The sequence below is a fragment of the Anolis carolinensis genome, chromosome 2 (genome assembly GCF_035594765.1).
Source record: "Anolis carolinensis isolate JA03-04 chromosome 2, rAnoCar3.1.pri, whole genome shotgun sequence".
Lineage (NCBI taxonomy): Eukaryota > Metazoa > Chordata > Lepidosauria > Squamata > Dactyloidae > Anolis > Anolis carolinensis.
In genome coordinates, this window is record NC_085842.1 from 189,933,362 (window position 1) to 189,957,176 (window position 23,815).

General features: G+C 42.1%; 1 protein-coding gene across 12 annotated transcripts in view; it reads right to left on the reverse strand.

The window, feature by feature from the left end:
- Positions 1-23,815, reverse strand: part of postn (periostin) — an 83,496-nt gene that overhangs the window by 54,225 nt on the left and 5,456 nt on the right. For all 12 annotated transcript variants that reach the window (XM_008103843.3, XM_008103839.3, XM_016991169.2 and 9 more), the window contains exons 2-7: positions 23,663-23,761; positions 11,963-12,027; positions 11,289-11,446; positions 9,365-9,529; positions 8,066-8,212; positions 2,742-2,883 (exon numbers count right to left, since the gene is read on the reverse strand). In XM_008103843.3, coding sequence (XP_008102050.1) covers positions 2,742-2,883; positions 8,066-8,212; positions 9,365-9,529; positions 11,289-11,446; positions 11,963-12,027; positions 23,663-23,761 — 776 coding nt within the window. The remainder of the gene's footprint in view (positions 1-2,741; positions 2,884-8,065; positions 8,213-9,364; positions 9,530-11,288; positions 11,447-11,962; positions 12,028-23,662; positions 23,762-23,815) is intronic.

The following is a 23,815-nucleotide window of genomic DNA, read 5'->3' on the forward strand; positions in this document are numbered from 1 at the left end:
TCTGCCTAGAAGATCAGGGGGCAGAGGACTCTTACAAGTAAAACAAACAGTCAAAGAAGAAGAACATGCCCTGGCAGAATATGTAAAGCAAAGTGAAGAACCTGCTTTGATTGAAGTCAAAAATCAGAAACTCCTCAAAGCACAGCAGACAAAAAACCAGTACAAGAAAGCCACAGTACAAACTAGAGCTGACAGCTGGCACAACAAAACATTGCATAGAAAGTTCCTTGACAAAATTGAAGGAAAAGCTGATAAGGAGAAGACCTGGCTCTGGCTCACAAATGGGACCCTGAAGAAGGGGACAGAAGGCCTGATCCTTGTAGCCCAGGAGCAAGCCATCAGAACAAACGCAATTAAGGCCAAGATGGAAAAATCAGCTGATGACCCAAAATGCAGACTGTGCAAGGAAACTGACGAAACCATTGATCATATCCTCAGCTGCTGTAAGAAAATTGCACAGACAGACTACAAACAGAGGCACAGCTATGTGGCCCAAATGATCCATTGGAACTTATGCCTCAAGTACCAGCTCCCAGCAGCAAAGAACTGGTGGGATCACAAACCTGCAAAAGTATTGGAAAATGAGCACGCAAAGATACTGTGGGACTTCCGAATCCAGACTGACAAAGTTCTGGAACACAACACACCAGACATCACAGTTGTGGAAAAGAAAAAGGTTTGGATAATTGATGTTGCCATCTCAGGTGACAGTCGCATTGACGAAAAACAACAGGAAAAACTCAGCCGCTATCAGGACCTCAAGATTGAACTTCAAAGACTCTGGCAGAAACCAGTGCAGGTGGTCCCGGTGGTGATTGGCACATTGGGTCCGTGCCAAAAGATCTCAGCCGGCATTTGGAAACAATAGACATTGACAAAATCACGATTTGCCAACTGCAAAAGGCCACCCTACTGGGATCTGCACGCATCATCCGAAAATACATCACACAATCCTAGACACTTGGGAAGTGTTCAACTTGTGATTTTTTGAAATCCAGCATATCTATCTTGTTTGCTGTGTCATAATAATAATAATAATAATAATAATAATAATAATAATAATAATAATAATAATAATTCTTATCTATTACCTGCCTCTCCTGATGGCTTGAGATGGGGTACAGCAAAAATATATGAATATAAAATATATACAAAAATTACATAGATAAAAACACAGATATATTTAAAAACCTGCACCAAACAAAGATACATAATTGACATATAATAGCAATAGAATGTAAATCAAAACTCATGATTGAAATTTGACTGGGTAGACCTGCTGGAATAGTTGGGTCTTCAATTGCATTTTAAATTCTGACATCTCTTTATATTGGCTCCCTTTTCTGAATAGGTGCCTCTCCGGCCCCTTCCACACAGCTGAATAAAATCCCACATTATCTGCCTTGAACTGAGATATATGGCAATGTGGGCTCAGATAACCCAGTTCAAAGCAGATATTGTGGGATTTTCTGCTGTGATATTCTGGGTTTTATGGCTGTGTAGAAGGGCTGTCCGTGCTCTTTATCTATGGTGCTGTATTTTTATTATTGGAGAATGGGTTGCATTATATCTTTGTATACTTTCCATCATAGGCTAGATTTACACTGCCATATACAATCCAGATTATCTGCTTTGAACTATATTATATGGCAGGGTAGACTCATATAACCCAGTTCAAATCAGATAATGTGGATTATCTGATTTGATAATCTAGATTATATTGCAATGTAGATCCAGCCTGACTTAGGCCTCTTCTACACTATTATATAAAATCCAGATTATCTGTTTTGAACTAGATTATATGGCAGTGTAGACTCAGGCAGGTTCCAGATGGTAGTGCTTAGGGATAGCTGCCCCTCCAAAAAGGAGCAGTTATGTGGTATTCCATGAGGTGTCTGCCAACTTCAAAAGGCCACCCTACTGGGATCTGCACGCATCATCCGAAAATACATCACACAGTCCTAGACACTTGGGAAGTGTTCGACTTGTGATTTTGTGATATGAAATCCAGCATGTCTATTTTGTTTGCTGTGTCATAATAATAATAATAATAATAATAATAATAATAATAATAATAATAATAATAATAATGATACCTTATTTTGTATCCCGCCACCATCTCCCCGAAGGGACTCAGGGCGGCTAACATGGGGCCAAGAACAGAAAAGACAAAGTATGAAGTAGTCTAGGAATACCTGGCTACTCTAAATGAAGTCAGGTCTCCAGGGCCAGATGAACTACATCCAAGAGTATTGAAGGAGCTAGCAGGAGTCATTTCAGAACCACTTGCAATAATCTTTAAGAATTCTTGGAGAACAAGAGAAGTCCCAGCAGACTGGAGGAAGGTAAATGCTGTCCTTATCTTCAAGTAGGGAAAAAAGAGGACCCAAACAATTACTATCCAAGTCTGTCTGACATCAATACCAGGAAAGTTTCTGGAGAAGATCATTAAGGAGACAGCCTGCAATCACTTAGGAATGCTGAGTGTGACGTTCTCATTTTTTAAGTAATTCTTAATTAGCTCCCAATTTGTTTGCTTTTTTGGTCTGCCATTATTATTTGCTAATAAGTATGTTAGTGTGTCCATGTTCATTATCTCAAGTATTTTATTATAGCAACTGTTTCTAGACTAGTTAAGTGTCTAGGACTATGTGATGTATTTTCGGATGATGCGTGCAGATCCTGTCAAGCATATTTAACAAATAATTTGTTCCTCCTAAACTGAAACCATATTGAAATACCTTCAGAGGCCACTTTGTCACCCATGATCCTCTCCAAGACGCCACGTGGAAGTTTTTCAAAAGCTTCATTGGTAGGTGCAAAAAGTGTGTAGTGCCCAGGTTTTCCAAGAACATCCATCACATCTGATGTAAAAGCAGCTGCCTAAGATCAAAACAAGAATTGAAATGAAAAGCATCTGATGAAATGTTTGGTAATATGTTGCAGTTGATACATTAAAAAATAAACAAAGACTTAAAATAGTGAAAAATGTGCAATTTTATTACGCTGGGTAAACACTACTGATAATGCAAACATTAGAAAATTTGTATTTGGTAAATTAAAATAATAATAATAATAATAATAAATAATAATAATAATGTTGGGCTTTGCACCTAATCATAAGCAGTATGTTATGAATCACTTTTTAAGACATTGATTTTATTTCCAGGAGAGTAACATATATGTCAAATGATGACATCAAATCTCGGAAGTATTTTCGGTCTTTTGGTTTTGCTTCATGTCTCTTTATAAGCTACTGACATGAAGTACATAAAGTACTGACATTAGTAAGGGTACTTGACCTTGTTATTTGACTTGCAAAATGAGTAATTCTCTCCAAGTTCTTTCCCACAATATTGCAAATTCTATAACCTATTGCATAAGCTATTGGAAAATGACTGCACCCAGTCTATGGGCACATATCCTTTTGGCAAATGTGAACCTCCATGAATATGTGGAGACCACCTTTTGAAAACTACTAGTCAAGAAAAGCATGGCCTTGTTAGAAGTCAACTCTTTGAGCAAGTGATATTTACAAGCATTAATGTAATAGCACACAGGGAACTGTTAAACGGAAGAACCATGACTTTAAACTGCCAAGGATAAAGACATGCCACTACAAAAATATATTTTGTTAGCAGAGGATGGTTGTTTCTTTGCAGTTGTAATTCCAAAAGATATACACTCCCTTGAAACTTCTTAGTTAAAAATAAATCTCAGAAATAAAAAACAAAGTCTTCTTTGAAAAAATTTCTTATTGAAGTTCAGTTATGGATAGGATATAGCTTCTTCTCTGTGTTGTGTACACAGGGTATCATTCTTAATCAATATTCCATAGTCTTTAGTATAGTTGTACTCACTGAAGTCCATAATCATACTGTCTCCCTTAAAGTCCAAACAGACTTGTCTACTGAAGTCCAAACAGATACTTGCATGCACCCACCTCCTCTGAGGTCTGATGCTAGACTGCTCCCATTGAACAGATACTGAACACAAAATGGAGTCTTGAGTCTGCACATGCTCAATACAGTCACATGTCTATAACTCCTCCCACATCAAAGAGGCGTAAACTGGCAAATCAACATACATTTAGAATACAGGTTACCAAATATATACATTAACAAATAAATAGTGAGTGGCTTGGGAGGTTGCTATTTCCAACACACAACTCCCATCTGAACAAATGCTGGGCTATAGTTGAAGATTTTTTTGTTAATTTGAATTAACAAGTACTACTAAATAATAAGAAAAATCACCAAACTCTGCTAAGAGGTAAGGCTTGTCAACACTGGACCCAAGCCCCGATTTGGACTAGTCTGTAATGTGGAGCAAAACAGATTAACCTGATTTTAACTTGCATTATCTGAAGTTGGGGAATGCATTTGGAGTTTCAGCAAAACTAGAAGTAAGTAAAGCTTTATTTCTATCCCGCCTGTCTCCCCATGGGGACTCGGCAGCTCACAGTATAAAAGGCAAACATTCAACGCCATTAAAAACAACAACAACAATAAATTAATAAAATTCCAGTGGACAATACAGCGCATTCAACATTTATTTATTTATTTATTTATTTACCATATTCTTCTGACCAGTTGTACCTCTTGGTTAACTCCCTGACATAGCCTCAGTGTTCACCCCAGTCTAAGGCTCTTCCCATGACCTTGTAGCACCTTAACTTCCTTCTTGTTTACAAGTTCCACTCAGTGCACTTTGCCCAGCTCATTTTATGTTTTTACTGCTATGTTTCTCAAGTGTTTTATAATGATTGTGATTTTTAATGCCTTTTAAATTTATTTGTGTGTTTTTGTATTCGATATTATTGTATGTTGGTTTTATATCTGTAAGCCGCCCCGAGTCCCTCTGGGGAGATGGTGGTGGGGTACAAAAATAAAATTATTATTATTATTATTATTATTATTATTATTATTATTATTATTATTATTATTTATATCCCACCCTTCTCACTCCAAAGGGGGCTCAGAGTGGCTCACATATATACAGGCAACAATTTGATGTCACACAAACATACATACAGCAAATAAATATATACATAAAAACCAGCTGTTAAAACATCTCGAACATTAAAACCTATGATTAAAACAACACAATCCAATATCATACTCCAAGTTTGTTCCAGTTGTCATTACACTATTCTGTATTCACTTACTGCACTGAAAGATTACTATCCGAAGACTTGGTCCCACATTTTTAGTTTTTTTGTGAAGGTCAGGAGGGAGAGGGCTGATCAGGTTTCACTAGGGAGGGAGTGAAACAATGAGAAGGCCCTGTTTCTTGTTCCCACCAACCACATTTGCAAAGAAGGTGGGACCAAACGTAGGGCTTCCCCAGAAGATCTTAGCCTCCAAGGTGGTTCATAGACGGAGATATGCTTGGACAGGTAGGCTGGGCTGGAACCATTTAGGGCTTTATAGACTAAAAAAGTCAGCACTTTGAATTGTACTTGATAGCAGACTGCCCCGGTGGTGAAGTGTGTTAAAGTGCTGAGCTGCTGAACTTGCAGACTGAAAGGTCGCAGGTTCAAATCCCGGGAGCGGAGGGAGCGGCCGCTGTTAGCTCCAGCTTCTGCTAACCTAGCAGTTCGAAAACATGCCAATGTGAGTAGATCAATAGGTACCGCTCCGGTGGGAAGGTAACGGTGCTCCTCTACTCACATTGGTATGTTTCCAAACTGCTAGGTTGGAAGGAGCTGGGGCTAACAGCGGGCGCTCATTCCCGCTCCTGGGATTTGAACCTGGGACCTTTTGGTCCGCAAGTTCAGCAGCTCAGTGCTTTAACACACTGTGCTACAAGGGGCTCCTACACCATCATACAATTCAGATTATCAAAACAGATAATTCAGATTATCTGCTTTGAACTGGATTATATGAGTCTACACCGCCATATAATCCAGTTCAAAGCAGATAATCTGGATTTTATATGGCAGTGTCGATGGCACCTGAGAGCTGCCTGGAAGGTGGGAACACTGTTCTGTTGTGGTAGAGAGATGAGTAGTAAAATGCACCAAGGCATGGAGTAACCCAGTTGTCTTGGCATAGGGCAGTGCCCAGAGAATGCCAGATGAACACAAGGTTTATTTTGGGAAGGGTTTGTGCTCCACAATTCCCAATGTTTATGCCAAGGTATCACTGATGCTCTAATTTGGTTAGAAAAATTAGAATTTTTAAATTTTTGGTTAGAGAAATTTGCTAATAAAAAGATCTATGCCAGTGTAAAAACTGAGGTCCAAAGAAGGACCAGAGAACTCAAGAACATCTGGTGGACAAAGAAGGCTGAAGAAATCCAACACTTTGCAGACACCCATGATGCTCAGGGATTTTTCAAAGCCACAAAGATCATTTACGGACCAAAAAACCATGGCATTACAGCCTCTACGCTCATCAGATGAAACCAAACTTCTGAAGGACAAAACATCCATTGCACTACGTTAGAAAGAGCAGTACCAGAACCTGCTGAATTGCAGCTCCAATGTGGCCAAAGAGGTTCTCTCACAAATCCCGCGACAACATACCAGGGGTGAGCTTGCAGCACTGCCTAGTTTGAAAGAAGTCAGCAATGCCATCAGCCAACAAAAAAACAACAAAGCCAGCGGACCTGATGGGATCCCTGCTGAAATCTTCAAAGAGGGTGGACCTGAGCTGATACAACAACTCAGGTATACAGGTGTGGGTGACCAAGAAAATCCCAGCAGACTTCAAGGATCATCACCCTTTTCAAGAAAGGGGATAGAACAGACTCTGGGAACTATCGCGGTATCTCCCTTCTAACCTCCGCTGGGAAAATCCTCGCAAGAATCCTTGCAAACCGCCTTCTCCCTGTCTCAGAAGACACCCTCCCAGAATCCCAGAATGGCTTCCGCCCCTCCAGAGGAACAGTGGACATGATCTTCACTGCACAACAGCTCCAAGAAAAATGCAGGGAACAAAACCAACCTCTGTACACGGCATTCATTGACCTTGCAAAGGCATTCGACACAGTGAACCGCAGCGCTCTCTGGACCATCCTCCAAAAAATCGGGTGCCCTGACAAATTTGTGAATATCCTTTGGCTCTTCCATGATGACATGATGGCAATAGTCTTGGACAGCAATGGCTCCCAAAGTGATCCTTTTAAGGTGGAATCAGGTGTCAAGCAGGGATGTGTTATTGCCCCTACCTTATTTTCCATCTTCATCGCTATGATACTTCACCTTGTTGATGGGAAACTTCCCACCGGAGTGGAAATCATCTATCGGACAGATGGCAAGCTATTTAACCTCAGCAGACTGAAAGCCAAAACCAAGGTCACTACAATATCTATTATAGAACTCCAATATGCCGATGACAACGTAGTCTGTGCGCATTCAGAAGAATCCGTAGAGATACCAAGTTGCTTGTTTATAAAGCCATTGTCCTCCCAACCCTGCTCTACACCTGCGAAACATGGACGGACTACAGACGTCACACTCAACTCCTGGAGCGTTTCCATCAGCGCTGCCTCAGAAAAATCCTGCAAATCTCTTGGGAAGACAGGCAGACAAATGTCAGCGTGCTGGAAGAAGTAAAGACCACCAGCATTGAAGCGATGCTCCTACACCATCAACTCCGCTGGACTGGCCACGTTGTCTGAATGCCCGATCACCGTCTCCCAAAGCAGCTCCTCTACTCTGTACTCAAGAATGGGAAAAAATATCTAATAGTAATTCTGGGATTGTAGCATGTTCCCTCAGGTATAGCTTTCATGTAAAAAAGGGGTGAAATTTGTGGCTGAGTTTATTCCAAAAGTGTATTTGGCACAGTTCTGGAAATAAACAACTTTATCAACAAAGAGATAACATGTTCAGCCAGAAGTATTCCATCTCTGAAAGGGCAAGAATAGAAAACTGTTGGAATGTGATGAAACCTACTGGAATAGAAAGATATTTTGAATAATTATTTTTAGACATTGCATCAATTTATGCTTCTTTTATTTTGCACTTAATTGTCTCCTTTTTCATTTAAGGGTACTAATTTGCATTCAATTAAAAGGCTAAAGGGCATAATATCAATGAAGAAAACAGAAAACTTACTCTGAGAGAAGAGAGATCATCTTCTACTTCAAGGAAGTCCTGGATAGTATTTCCAACGGGGGTCAGCACACGGTCAATGACGTGCACTACACCATTTGTTGCAATCTGGTTGCCATGGATGACTCTGGCACAGTTAACGGTCACAACCTGTATTTTGAGAATGGTGTGAGAAAATATTCAGAAAAAAACTTGCTATATAATTGACTCTTTCTGTTTGACGGTTAGCAACCAGAGGAATATGCTGGCAAATTTACACATGTCTTCATTTTTTATTCTTGCTTCTAATTTGTTTATGTGATGTGCAATGTTCTTGAACCAATCTAAATGGTACATATTTTGCAATGTCTTCTTACTTGTCAGTTACATTTCATTCCCTAGTATTTCAGGGTTGGTAGCAGTCATAAATTTTAAGCTGATTGCAATGAAAGAGAATTGCATGGTTTTGTCATTAATAAGAGATATCATCAAGTCAACTCTTACTTATGGTGACCATTGACAAGATTTCTTGGGGTTGCCTTTGCCTTCCTCTGAGGTTGATAGTGTGACTTGCCCAAGGCCACCCAATGGGTTTCCATAACTAAACTGGTGATTCAAACCCTGCTCTTCTGGAGTGCTAAAGCTGGATCTACACTGCCAATTAAGGCAGTTTCAGAATTCAAATTAACTGCATTGAACTGGAATATATGGCAATGTAGACTTATATAATCTAGTTCAAGTTTAGTATACATTATATGAGTCTACACTGACCATTATAATGCAGTTCGAACTGCATGATATGACAGTGTAGATGGAGTCTTAACCATTACTGTCTCTCTCAAAACATTTGTTAGATCTTCATTAGTTATTATAAAGGTTACTTTCAGTATATTATAATAAAATATAAGAATACTAATGGTTTAGATCCCAAATATTTCAGTCAGAATCAATGAGACTTCATGGTGCCTGCATATTAATATTTGCCCTCTCCAAGAAACTTGGAGTTTTGATGTCTTTTGTGAAACAGGGAAACTCCTTAATAAAATATCTAGGCACAGAAAATATTTTAGTATCTTTAAACTTTCTGTCTTTTAATTGCACTTTTAATGGTAGTTTTGTATCTTTTATTCTTTTATTAGTTTTAATATTTGTAAGCTACCTGGAATTAATTAATGATATATTGATTAGATTGACTAAGCAGCTGGACAGAAACGTTTTAAAGAAATACATAGCTCTGAATAACTTTGTACTTAACATAAATTGCCCTCTTCCTGACTTCAGGGTTCATGTTAGTAGAACTCTGTAAAAGGCGAACAGACTTACACCATTGGGGTAGTGATTTATATGAAGGTTTTGGTTGTTGTACATAGAGACCAGAGTCATGCCATTCCTAAGGTCCTTGGTCAACATTCGCTTGTTTATCATGTGGTTATGGAGGGCATTGTACAGCTCAATGTTTACATTCTCAATCAGGCCGCTGTGGATTTCCTGGGGGGAAAAGATTCAGTTAGACTCTTGCAGAAATAATATCAATCAGCCACATAGGCAGTAGATTTCTCCACCACAAGTAAAACATCTTTTCAAATGTTTTAGAATGCTAATGGGGATAATAAGAAACAGAATGCTTGGAGAAGTTTCTAGGCTTATATTGCATGGTGATCTAACAAAATTAATAGCTGCTACTTCAAAGTCCCACTGCATTGCTGGTTATCACCCCCCCCCCCCACCAGCTTATTTTCTTGGAAGTCTTTAATAAACAACAAGGTCCATAATATATGGTAAAACCTTTATTTGGCTAACCAAAAGGTGCCAAATACATCACACTAGCTTTCAATATTTCAGTATTCAATAGATAGGAAATATAGTGCTAAGATGAAGATCCCAGCATCTCCATTTCGTAGCTTTATTTGTTTTTGTTTTTGATTAAAGTCAACATGGTGTTGATTGCAACATTTTATGTCTTCCATAATTATAAGTTATATTTTCAACTATTTTAGGGGCTCTTTCAGCCAGTCTAATATGCTGGACCTGTCTCACTTTTACCTGAGGTATCCAAACGACGCCTCAGGTAAAAGTGAATTAATGCAGAGAAAACTAGGTTTCCCCAGTTTGCTCCACATTATTTAAATTTCTTAAAAGATCTGGACCTTGAGCTAAAGTCTAGATCTTTCCTGGTGCTGGGCTTGTAGGGATTGACTCTCAGGACTGCTTCCGCAGTCCCAGGGGTCAGTTCCCACAGCCATCCCAGTCTCCTTGAGACAGAAGAAGTGGGAGTATGTCCGCCCCTCCAGCCCCCCATCTCCCCCAAAAGACCTTACCAGAGGGGTCTCTCTGTAGAGTACTACTGATGCATGAAAATTGTGTGTCAGGAGGTGGGGGGAGTGGTTTCCCTCCTCCCTCCACCTCTTGACATCATGCACCAGGAAGACTGTGCAGAGGGACTTGAGCTGTCGGCAGGCCCCTCTGGTAAGTTTTTTTTTTTAGGGAAATAAGGGGGCTGGATGCTATCCCGGGCCAACCAAAGGTTGACATGGGATGGCATTTAGCCACCCCTCAAGGGAAAGCCTGGGGTTTGGGTTGGGGTGAGAACAGAAACCTGGAAGGATGCGAGTTATTTTAACCTGCTTCCTCCCTGATTTTAGGGAAGTGTAAAAGGACCCTCAATTTTGTTGGATTATGGTTGTATATGTATGAAATGTAAATCAAGTGTTTTCTGCTGTTAGGCAAGAGTGTGTGTTTCAGTAATGAAACAGTTAACAGCAGGCTAGTTTTGACTGACAGCCTGCTGTTGACCTATCAGGCATGATTTGGAGGTCGGAACTTCCTTCGGACTGAGGAATGTGCTTCTTATCTCTGAGTGTGTTTGAGCTGGAGCTTGCCGAGCAAAGAGGTATAAGAGAAATGCCAGCTCAGAGCGATGGTTTTTGCTGTGCTTTGTAAATATGTTTGTAGATATTGAATAAATGTTTGGACTTCAGACTACTGATGTGTTTGAGTCTGACATTGAACAGAGGAATTGGTGTGGCAGACGATTGCAACCAATTCATCAGGGTGCTGGAGAAGATGATCAATGGTGTTTTGAAGAAACCCACCCAGCACGCACCCTGACCTCCATGCTAACACATTTCAGTTACTATTTTCCCCCTTTACTTTCTGAGCTTCTTTTTTCTCTGTTACTAATCACTTCCTTTGGTGTAACTATTCCTCCCTCCTGCTGGAATTGTTTTAAAAATATGGAGATAATTACACGGTCCAAAAGATCCCAGGCTTCGTTGCTTGGTGCAAAGAATGTGTAAGAGCCAGGTCCTTCGATCTCTTCTCTCAGCTTCGACATGTCGGAGTATCTCTGAGTGGCCGTAGCTCCCACAATGCCCAAAGTGCCATAGACATGATCTATGGGAGCAACTGAAAGAGAAAAACAATGTATAATCTATTCTCTTAGCTGCCTAAATAATTTCTCGCCCTTGTTTCATTGTTGCCATTACATCTGGAACAATTTCTCTTTGCTTTAGTTCCTTGTACTTCTTTTTCTATTTCCTAGATTTAGCCTGTGATCTTCTTTATAAAACTATCTGAATTATGGGATTAAAAGTCTGTCCCAAAGGAAAGGAAGCCTTCATTTCAACTTCCTTACATAGCTGTGCGTATGATCCATGGGGGCCACAAAAAAGCAGTACTAATCCATACGGACACTGTCAGGAGGACTAAACTTACACTTTTATACATTTCTATCAATACCCACTTTACATGTTACACCACACATATGAGTAGAATATATTCACACAAATAAGAGCATATTCATTTCTTTAAAAAAGGAGAAGTCCAAATTTGGACAAGTGAACTTTCCTTCAAGAAATGCTTCATAGCAGGAACATTAAGGATGTATGATCCATTTTTTTCTTCTCATTGAAAATACAATACCTGCAGGACAGCCACGTTCACCTTCCATCTTCATGTAGCCAGGACAGCATTCGTATAAAACAGTTCTGTAGAGAACCAGAGGATGAGTAAAATATCACTTCATTTTCATAGCTGTTGGCATCTTAATCTCTCCTTCACCACCACCACCACCACAATTTTTAATGGAAATACACCAAAAGATGCTTGCTAGAATTAGAAAAGTACAAAATGCAAAGCCATTTATATATATCAAAATCATCTCACTTTTGTGCCAGATTTCTGTGTTCTTATGTTCTGTCACAAAGCGAGCTTAGTAATAAATTCACAACTCGCGAAGATTTGGTTAACATTAGAATGATAGGTTTTTAGCGCCTCAGTCAGGGTTTGTGAAAGAATGCCTCAGAGCTAACAGCAAATTGGATTAGTCTTGATTTCCCCACCTCCGCTCAACATAGTGGTACGTTGCAAACCTTTTCTGAGAGAAAGAAGTACCTCAGTTCTTGCCTCCACCACTCTTCCTTTTGCTTTGGATCTGGGTTGTCTCTGTTGGCTCTTCCTCGAGAGGAAAACTGCACCATTCATTTCCCTTGCTTGTGAAAGAGTAACTTAGGGTCACCATGAAGACCCTGCAACATCTTCATGATGAAAAGTGGAGAGTTGATGTTTTTCCCATTGGAGGAAGTGATGACAAAAGCAAGCCAGAGGTAAACAAAAAGGAAGAGTGATGTAGCCAAGTTAATCTGGTAACTTTGGTACATAGAGAAAGGAGACCGGTAGAGGTAAAATGCTTGGAGGGGGGAATAGTGGGTGCCAATGGCTACTCTGCTGTAGTGCTACATATGAATCATAGAATCATAGAATAGTAGAGTTGGAAGAGACCTCATGGGCCATCTAGTCCAACCCCCTGCTAAGAAGCAGGAAATCGCATTCAAAGCACCCCCGACAGATGGCCATCCAGCCTCTGCTTGAAAGCTTCCAAAGAAGGAGCCTCCACCACAGCCTGGGGGAGAGACTTCCACTGTCGAACAGCCCTCACAGTGAGGAAGTTCTTCCTGATGTTCAGGTGGAATCTCCTTTCCTGTAGTTTGAAGCCATTGTTCCGCGTCCTAGTCTGCAGGGCCTCAGAAAACAAGCTTGCTCCCTCCTCCCTATGACTTCCCTTCACGTATTTGTACATGGCTATCATGTCTCCTCTCAGCCTTCTCTTTTGCAGGCTAAACATGCCCAGTTCTTTAAGCTGCTCCTCATAGGGTTTGTTCTCCAGACCCTTAATCATTTTAGTCACCCTCCTCTGGACGCTTTCCAGCTTGTCAATATCTCCCTTCAATTGCGGTGCCCAAAATTGGACACAGTATTCCAGGTGTGGTCTGACCAAGGCAGAATAGAGGGGGAGCATGACTTCCCTGGATCTACACGCTATACCCCTATGTATGCAGGCCAGAATCCTGTTGGCCTTTTTAGCTGCCGCATCACATTGTTGGCTCATGTTTAACTTGTTGTCCACGAGGACTCCAAGGTCTTTTTCGCACACACTGCTGTCAAGCCAGGCGTCCCCCATTCTGTATCTTTGCATTCCATTTTTTCTGCCAAAGTGAAATATCTTGCATTTGTCCCTGTTGAACTTCATTTTGTTAGTTTTGGCCCATCTCTCTAGTCTGTCAAGCTCGTTTTGAATTCTGCTCCTGTCTTCTGGAGTGTTAGCTATCCCTCCCTGTTTGGTGTTGTCTGCAAACTTGATGATCGTGCTTTCTAACCCTTCGTCTAAGTCGTTAATAAAGATGTTGAACAGAATCGGGCCCAGGACGGAGCCCTGCGGCACTCCACTTGTCACTTCTTTCCATGATGAAGACGATGCATTGGTGAGCACCCTTTGGGTTCTTATCCAATTACAGATCTACCTGACCGTAGTTTTGTCTAGCCCACATTTTACTAGTTTGTTTGCCAGAAGGTCGTGGGGGACTTTGTTGAAGGCCTTACTGAAATCCAGGTACGCTACATCCACAGCATTCCCTGTATCGACCCAACTCGTAACTCTACCGAAAAAAGAGATCAGATTAGTCTGGCATGACTTGTTTTTGGTAAATCCGTGTTGACTATTAGCAATGACCGCATTTGTTTCTAAGTGTTCGCAGACCACTTCCTTAATGATCTTTTCCAGAATTTTGCCTGGTATCGATGTGAGGCTGACCGGACGGTAAGCCTCACATATGATCTCCCTCTCTAAGGCTTAGACTCGGTGCCTCTGAGGGCAACACAAAATCCTTTTGAGGGCCATATCTAGCCACTGGGGCGCATATTGTTCAGGCTTGCGCTAGAGTATCTATCTATTTAAATCTTGTGCCTGCCACCTACAGAATTCCTGGGTTTGTAATTTAAGGATGGCCTTTACACTGCTCATCCAGAGAGGCACTGGTCCTCCCTAAACTACAAACTCCAGAATACTGCAGGAGGCAGCAACATGATTTAAAGTGGATAGATACTTTATTAACTTGATCCATTGGTTCATCCCATGCTCCCGAGCAACATAAAAAATGTTGTTCTGTCTTCTTGAGTAGAATAAGTCAGTTACTGGATGTAAGTTAAAACTGATGCATAATTCTAATTAATTCAAGCAGTCTGCTTAGTTGAGAGTAGAGTATTGCATTTAGGTCAAAGCACACATGGCTTTTATTCTTTATGAAAAGATAACTTCTATAAGAAGGAAGGACTGGTCACATTATGACATTCATTTTCTATATTCCTAACGTAGCTTCATTACTGCTTATGGATATTGTCTAAAGGAGTAATTATGCACCCTGTAAGAGTTCTGGATGTGATGGAATTCAGTTTACTGGTTTATATTAATCAGTGAAAACATATTTTATTTTTTCCTGAGCTATTTAACAACTTAAAACTATAACCTATTACATTAATTGCTTGCTATTTGGTTATGAAAATCCACCTTTTAGAGGAGAACGTTCAGGCTACTGCCCTTTCCTTCCCATGTGAAAGTAAGATGACTTTGTAATGGGCTACATAGATGTAACTGAGTACAAAGAGTGGATTAAGACTTTATAAGTGGCATTAAGATACATAAACACTGCACAAATGTTGTAAGATTCTATTTGTGGAGGAGTGTGTGAGTGCATGGTCCATGTATAACTTTTCTAGGTTGAGATTTGCACCAGAACTATAAATGTGTGGATGTAACTACAAACTTTGAATGATAAAGTTGGAATTGCCCACAAGGCCATTCATGCAGGAATACAGCATCAAAGCACTCCTGACAGGTCAATTTAACTGATGTTGAATACCTCCAAAGAAGGAGATCCCACCACACTCTGAGGCAGCGTATTCAACTGCCGGACAGTTCTTACCCTCAAGACATTCTTCCTAAATGTTTAGGTGGAATCGTTTTTTCTGTTGCTTTCTGTTTAAATCTGTTGCTTATATCTTAGGGTTTCTCTACAACAGTGTTTCTCAAGCTCTGCTTCTCCAGGTGTTTTGGACTTCAGTTCCCAGAAATCCCAGCCAGTTTACTACTGTTAGGAATTATGGGAGCTGAAGTCCGAAACATCTGGAGGAGCAGAGTCTGAGAAACACTAGTCTACACTGTGGAATTAATGCATTTTGATTCCACTAACGGTCATGGCTCAATGCTATGGAATCCTGGGATTTGTAGTTTGGTGAGGCACCAGCCCTCTTTGGCAGAAAAGTCTAAAGTCCTGGTAAACTATAGCTCACACAGTTCCATAGGATTGAGCAATAGGGGTTAAAATGGTTTCAAATTGCATTAATGTTACAGTGTTAATGTATCCCTAGCCTAAGGAGCAGCAAAAAAAATGACATCCTTTCAAATATTTAAATATGACTATCATGCTGCTGCCTAACTTTCTCTTTTCTAAGGTAAACATACCTGACTCCCCAAGCTGTTCCTCATAGTGTTTCCCTTCCAGACTTTTGATGATATTTTCTGGATACATTCCACCTTGTTAATATCTCGGTTGAATGGTGGTGCTCAGAACTTGAGACAGTGTTATTCCAAATGAGGTCTTACCAAACAGAATTAGAATGATACACTTACTTCTCTTGATCTAGACCAGTGGTTCACAACCCTTAGCCCTCCAGGTATTTTGGGCTTCAGCTCCCACAACTCCAAACAGCTGGTAAGCTGGCTGAAATTTCTGGGAGTTGAAGACTATATTCATATTTGCTTCCATGCGATGGGAACATGACGTTCTATAACCATATTCGCAAAACAAAACAAATCCCTACACTTACACTATACACATTTCTTGTCAATATGGGTCACAGGATACTGTGTCAGAACTTGACTTTCCACACCCTCTATTTTGCAATGCCTGAGGAGAGCTACAGTAAAGCTGATTTATTGTTGTTTATCCTATTTCATCCCCTCATCATCAACTTTCCATTTCAACAAAGAGATATGAACCTATAATCAAATACCAGCTGGATAGAATAAAGTTCAATATGTAAATGGGAAGAGTCAGGTTGGATTTACACTGCTCTATATCCCAGGATCTGATCCCAGATTATCTGCCTTGATCTGGATTATAAGAGTCTACACTGCAAGGTAATCTGGGATAATCAGATAATCTGGGATCAGAACCTGGAATATAGGGCAGTGTAGATCCAGCTCCAGTCAGGCCATTGCATCGATTTTTGGCATATCAGAGCACTTTGCAGGGCACATTGAATTAGGAATGGGAAAACTGGCCAAGATGGCAATATAATAGTCCTAGTGGGAACAAAAATTTGACCATCAATAAACAATTAGGGGTACAAAGATGAAGAGCCCTCTGACCTAAGCTACTGGGCTCACTTGCTACTAACATAATGCCTGTACCCGTGTCAATAAACTACATGGAAGTCTTCATGTTACAGTAGAAAAACAAAACAAAACGTGGGGCCAAAAGTAGAACCCAAGCTTGATTCTGGTCAGAGTGAAAAAAATGAGAAAGATATAATTGTAAGCAGCTTTGCCCCCTCCCCCATGCAGTAGGGAAAAAGATTAGTTTAACATAAATGTAATGCAGATGAGCCATAACATTTGCCAAGCTATAATGTTTAGTGCTAAAATGTTCTTTAAGTATATTTTGGATGATCATATTCCTTTAAGCCCATAATGTGCATGCTCTAGAAGACTCCAGGAGTTCCCGTCTAGCCGTCACTTGGCTTTCAATATGCAAACCCATATGTTCCCCTCATGGTTCAGTGCAACCAGAAAGGCTGACACATCACATATATGAGAAGTGCGGGGGATGTTTGGAGAAAGGAAAGATTCTAAGGCTTGACTGGAATCTCTGGCCTCTGCAAATATCCTCAATATCTGATTTTATATGATGCCCATATAATGCCACTACCACATTAAAGCCTTCTTAAGAACTAGACGAAATATCTCTGAAGTGAAGCAGCCCTCAAACAGCTCAGCCTTTTTGCTAATCCAATCTCGCTCTTGCAAAGGACATGCATTTTGAGTGAGCCGAGGCTTAATCCTGCTGAGCAAAGCAGGAGTTCCCTCTGATCAACTCTCATCTACAAAAAAGGGCAGGATAAGACACAAAAGATAAAGAGTACATGGGCTTCACTCCAAAGCCACCCATGTATGGAAAAGGAACTTTTTTCCCTTGGATCACTCAATAGAGTAATCTCTTTTACACTTTACATTCATATAATCTCTTTAAGATTTCTATAGCTGAAACCACTATAGTGGTTTTCTGGTTTAGTTTTCTGGGTTTAGTTATTTCCACAGATGATAAATTTGGCAACATCTGTGGTATAATGCATTTCCTCAAGTACAAACTGTACTCTGTTGCTTTGAGGAGGGCTCTTCCCTTGGGCAAACAGCGGATATCTTTCTCCCAGGAGGTGCAGAGGATTTTGATGGCAAAAAAGGGACAGGGTATATTCTGCTCTTAAAAATAAATGATGATAATTCACAATTACATTCCTGCAAATATTTGCTTTTGTGACCTCTGTGAATTATGCAAATGAAATAGATTAGTATATATTTTTATTTATTTATTTTACTCTTGCTGGTCATGGAATATTGTGTGGTGCGGAACTACTCTAATAGCTGGCTCACTCTGCCATCACACACTGGCTGCTTCAGATGCTTTGCTGAATACAAAATATCAGGGTTCATATAACCACTGACAAAGCCAGATGGACCTGATAAGTAGGTATATAAGACCTGCCTCAGTCAGCTATGGGTACCCCTGTGTGAGAAGATTTCCAGAGTCAGGGTGCAACATTTGAGGTGGTGCTGGGGAGGAGGGGATGCAGCCAAATAAGGCATCCCAGGGAGAAGCGCAACAGAGTTTTTGTGACCCTGAGGCAAGATAGATTGGATAGCCAAAATGACAGGCCCCTTAGAGTTAAAGTCTTGCTGCTAAATGCCAGGTCCGTAAATGGTCAAACAGCAGCCATTCAGGATTTGATCTTGGAGGACCAGGTGGACCTGGTATGCATCACTGAGATCTGGTTAGATGAATTGGGTGGGGGGGGGGTCAATCTCACCCAACTTTGTCCTCCAGATTTCAGGATGCATCAGCAGGCTAGGCCCAGGGGACGGGGAGGCAGGGTTGCAGTGGTCTATCGTGAGTCAGATGCCCAGTGCTGCAATTACCAAACCTGAAAGTGGGTAACAGGGACAGACTGGGGATGCTGCTTGTGTACTGCCCACCTCACTGCACAGCATTCTCTACACGAGCTAGCGGGGGTGGTCTCAGGCCTGGCACTGGAGTCCCAATGGCTTATTGTGCTGGGGGACTTCAACTTCCATGCCGAGTCCTCCTCGTCTGAAGATCAGAACTTCATGGCCTCCATGACAACCATGGGGCTGTCCCAAATGATATCTGGGCCCACCCATGTGGCTGGACACACTCTTGACCTGGTATTTATGGTGGATGGTGATGAAAACATCATGTTAGAGGGACTGTCAATTGTTCCGTTGTCGTAGACCATCACCTGATCAGGTTTAGACTCACCGCAGCCTCTAACCTCTGCAAGGTTGGGGGACCTACTTAGATGGTCTGTCCCAAGAGACTTATGTATCCGGATGAATTCCTGATGTCTCTTAGGGAGTTTCCTGTCATGGCGGCAGATGATCCTGTTGAAGTCTTGGTCAACCTCTGGAGTTCAGAGGCGAATAGGATGGTAGACATTAGGCTTGTACACTTTGTTGTATGTTCGTTAAATTTGGATCTCATTTGGATCTAAAACACTTTAGAAGCAAGTTTTGACCCACCTCCTCACTGCCTTCCCAATATTAAGAATTTGAATCAAAAGGAGCCTTCAATTCTTAAGTCTCAGATGTCTTCGGGTGTCACTGTGACCAAGCCCTGCTGAGAGGTGAAGTGTCAGCAACCTGAGTCGCTTCTGGTGTGAGAGAATAGGCCGTCTGCAAGGACTTTGCCCAGGGGACGCCTGGATATTTGGATGTTTTTACCATCCTTGTGGGAGGCTTCTCTCACGTCCCCGCATGGAGCTGGAGCTGATAGAGGGAGCTCATCCATGCTCTCCCTGGGTGGGATTCGAACCTGGCAGCCTTCAGGTCAGCAACCCAACCTTCAAGCTACAAGGCTTTACCCCTCTACATCACCGGCGGCTCCTCAGAGGTGAAGTCAAACAAGGGCTGATGGAGGAGGGAGGGAGAGGCGGAGGCATCGTTCTTGTAGTCATTTTTTTTTTAAAAAAAATGTTGCTTTAAAAAACGTTGAAAAGTCCCAAAAATCAGTGGATGTGTGAAACATTATGAAACTTGATAGGCAAAGAGTGATAAATATATTCTACCAGCAGATTGTAATTTTCTCAATGTCTATTCTTTCCAAATGCTGGCTGAGATCTTTTGGCACGGCACCCAATATGCCAGTCACCACCGGGACCATAGAATCATAGAATCATAGAATAGTAGAGTTGGAAGAGACCTCATGGGCCATCCAGTCCAACCCCCTGCTAAGAAGCAGGAAATCGCATTCAAAGCACCCCCGACAGTTGGCCATCCAGCCTCTGCTTAAAAGCCTCCAAAGAAGGAGCCTCCACCACGGCCCGGGGGAGAGAGTTCCACTGCCGAACAGCTCTCACAGTGAAGAAGTTCTTCCTTCAGGTGGAATCTCCTTTCCTGTAGTTTGAAGCCATTGTTCCGTGTCCTAGTCTCCAGAGTGGCAGAAAACAAGCTTGCTCCCTCCTCCCTATGACTTCCCCTCACATATTTATACATGGCTATCATGTGTCCTTTCAGCCTTCTCTTCTGCAGGCTAAACATGCCCAACTCTTTAAGCTGCTCCTCATAGGGCTTGTTCTCCAGACCCTTGATCATTTTAGTCACCCTCCTCTGGATACTCTCCAGCTTGTCAACATCTCCCTTCATTTGCGGTGTCCTGAATTGGACGCAGTATTCCAGGTGTGGTCTGACCAAGGTAGAATAGAGAGGTAGCATGACTTCCCTGGATCTAGATGCTATACTCCTATTTATGCAGGCCAAAATCCCATTTGCCTTTTTCACCCCTGCATCATATTGTTGGCTCATGTTTAACTTGTTGTCCATGAGGACTCCAAGATCTTTTTCACATATACTGCTTTCGAGCCAGGCATCCCCCATTATTATACATTATTAGCTAAACCCGACCACGCTTTGCTGTGGCTCGGTATGATATGAAATGAATGTGAAAGTAAACGAAAGTATTGTAGCGAACATTAATTCACTGAGAAAACACATTAAGCTGTTAAAATCTGTATAGAATCTAATAATATAAGAAGTATCTCTGTCTTGTCTGGATTTAATTTCAACTTGTTTGCCCTCATCCAATCCATTACTGATGACAGGCATTGGTTAAGGACCAGGACAGCATCCTTGGCATTTGGTAGAAAAGAGTGATAGAATTGGGTATCATCTGCATAAATTTGACACCGAACTCCAAAACTACGGATGATCTCCCCCAGTAGTTTCATGCATAGGGGACAGAATAAAGCCCTTTGGGACCCCACAGGCCACTGGCCAGGGGGTCAAAGAGGAGCCCACCAGCACCACCATCTGGGACCAGCCCTCCTGGAAGGACAGAAGCCATTGTAAAACAGTGCCCCAAGCCCTATCCTGAAGAGGCAGCCCAGAAGGTTGATGGTTTCAAAAGCCTCTGAGTGGTCCAGGAGAACCAGCAGGGACACTCTCCTCATATATACTGTAGTTCTTTTTGTAGATCCTCCACCAAGGCGACCAATGCCATCTCAGTTCTGAAACTGGGCCTGAAACCAGATTGGAATGGATCCAGATAATCAGTTTCATCCAAGACTTTGGAGCTGAGAGGCAACCAGCTTCTTTAGAACCTTGCTCAGGAAGGGGAGATTTGAAACTGGCCGATAGTTGCCTAGTGTTGGTTTCTTTTATAAAGATCTTACTACAGCCTCCTTGAATTTAGAGGGCATTATGCCTTGGGTCAAGGAGGCATTTACCAGCACCTTCACCCACTCTGCCAGTACCCCCCCCCCCCCCCCCCCCGCGGCCGATTTAATTAGCCAGGATGGGCAAGGGTTGCCTTAATTCCTGCCAAGATCTTGTCCACATCCTCGGGTTGCACAAGTTGAAAAGAACAGGGACAAGCAGGTGTTTCAGTTACATCCACGGAGACTGCATCAACACTGGTGTCTACGTTGGTGAGGATCCAAGTGACTTCATCTGCAAAGAACCTTGCAAACTAATTGCAAGGTTGGACAGGGTTCAATTGTCCTCTGACCATTCAGAACAACTCTCTTGGGTGGTTCTTTGCAGATGCAATGTTGGAGGCCACAATGTGTCTTTGTGCCACCTACATTGCCAGGGAATAGGCTTTTAAATGAGCTCTAGACCATGCTCAATAGGATTTGCTACAAGATTTACACCAACACAACTGCTACCAGCTCTTTGGAGTACCAAGGAGCCAATGTAGCTCTGCTTTGCAAAAGGAGACATTCAGGAGTGATTGTGTCAATTGCCCTGGCTATTTCCGAGTTCCAGAGGACTGCCAGAGCTTTGACACAAACTGGCAGGAAAGTCCCCAAGAGCCTTCAGGATCCATAAGCCTCCTGAGGCAGACCTTCCTAATTGGTCCACCACCCCTGCAGAGTTTTAGAGCCCTGGCGAGTCTAAACCTAATCCATGACAAAGGAACTGTAGAAAGTTCCTCCACTATACCATCACTATCATCCCGTCCTAGGCTGAAGACCAGGTCAAACGTGCATCCAGCACTGTGGGCGGAGCCAGAAACCATCTGAGACAACCCCATGGTTGCCACAGAGGCCATGAAATCCTGAGCTGCTCCCAACAGAGTAGTCTCGGCATGGATGTTTAAGTCCCCCAGCATGACTAGCTGTTGGGACTCCAACACCAGGCTGGAGAGCACTCCTGCTAGCTCAGGCAAGGAAACTGTTGAGCAGCAGAGTGATTGGTACACCAGCAGAATCCTTGTTCTGTCCTGGGCACTGACCCTAAGATGGACACATTGAGATGGGCCACCTGGTTAGGTGGATAGAATCCCTATAGACTCCTCCTTCCCACCTCCTGAGGCCTTGCCTTCTGCTGCACACAGAAACCTGGTGGGAAAAGACCAACCAGATCTTTGTGATGCAGGCCTGGTTGGCATGCTCATCCAAGATTAGTTCTTGGATGGTTGTTGTTTTCCATTTACCTACCTGGCATTAAGCAGCAGGATTTTCAGCCCAAGGGGCTGCCAACTTTGTTACCCAGAGTATTTGTGTGTGAAAGTGGTCCAGGTGCCATGAGAATTCTCTCATGCTCCCTGGATCACCTCCCCTCCTGCATCTCTTGTGACCGGAGGACATAGTGCCCTGGAACCCACTCCACAGACGATGTGTGTAAGGCTGGGCTCTGGTTACCAGGAATATCTAGGGAAGGTGAGACAGTGTATCGGGGGGGGGGGGGGGGGGGACACTAACGCTGGTTCTCTTGAATGGGTAAAGGGTCTAAAAGCCTGAGGATGTCAGAGCATGGTCTTATAACCCTAACACCCATTGCCTGAAGACAGATTTAGGGCTCTGTTCTGTACACTCTGGAAATGGAGCCCCACTGTGTCCTCACATCATGTGATGGCCTTCATAGAACTAAACATGGGACTCCATTTCTGAAGCACATGGAAAAAGAGCCCTAAACCAATAGGATTAAGTCCTGGGTGAAACTATCAGAGGACTTTCCTGTCAATTTTTTTTCAGAGCAGGTTTGCTTTTGCCTTACTCTAAAGCTGACAAAGTGTGACTTAACCAAAGTCACTCAGTAGGCTTCCATGGTTGAGTGGAGATTTGTTCCCTGATCTCCAACATCATAGTCCAAGACTTGTCATTACACCACTCTGGCTACATGGTAGCATATCCTTTTTAAAAAAATTGCCTTCTGACAGACAGTACAGGGTGACAAAGACAAGGACAAACAAACTTTTATCCTACCGCTGTAACTATACTGAACTCCATGGTTTCACATTGATGTGGCATTGAGGGCTGTGCAGTGGTGGTTGGAGTGTGGAGGGATGGGTGTGTTGCTTTTGTGATATGTGCTGGGGAAATCATATAATGTACAGTGTACAAATTACAATAAAGTTATTCTATTTAGTAGAATGAATCTGAACTAGTTTGTCAAGAATCAAGTTCAAAATATGAGATACATAGTGCAGACTCTGCATGCAAAAGAGAAATTGGCCACTCATTGTTAGTACTGATGATAGAGGCAGGACTTACGCTTTCTTCCCACAGATGGCTCCCTGGTACCAGTTCCTACATGTGCTGAAATATTTCTTGTTGGTTCCCATAACTTGTTGGAGAGCACAGACATTTGGCCTGGTGGGCAAAGAAAAGAAAGACCAATAAAAAAAAACCCTTCTCAGCATTAAC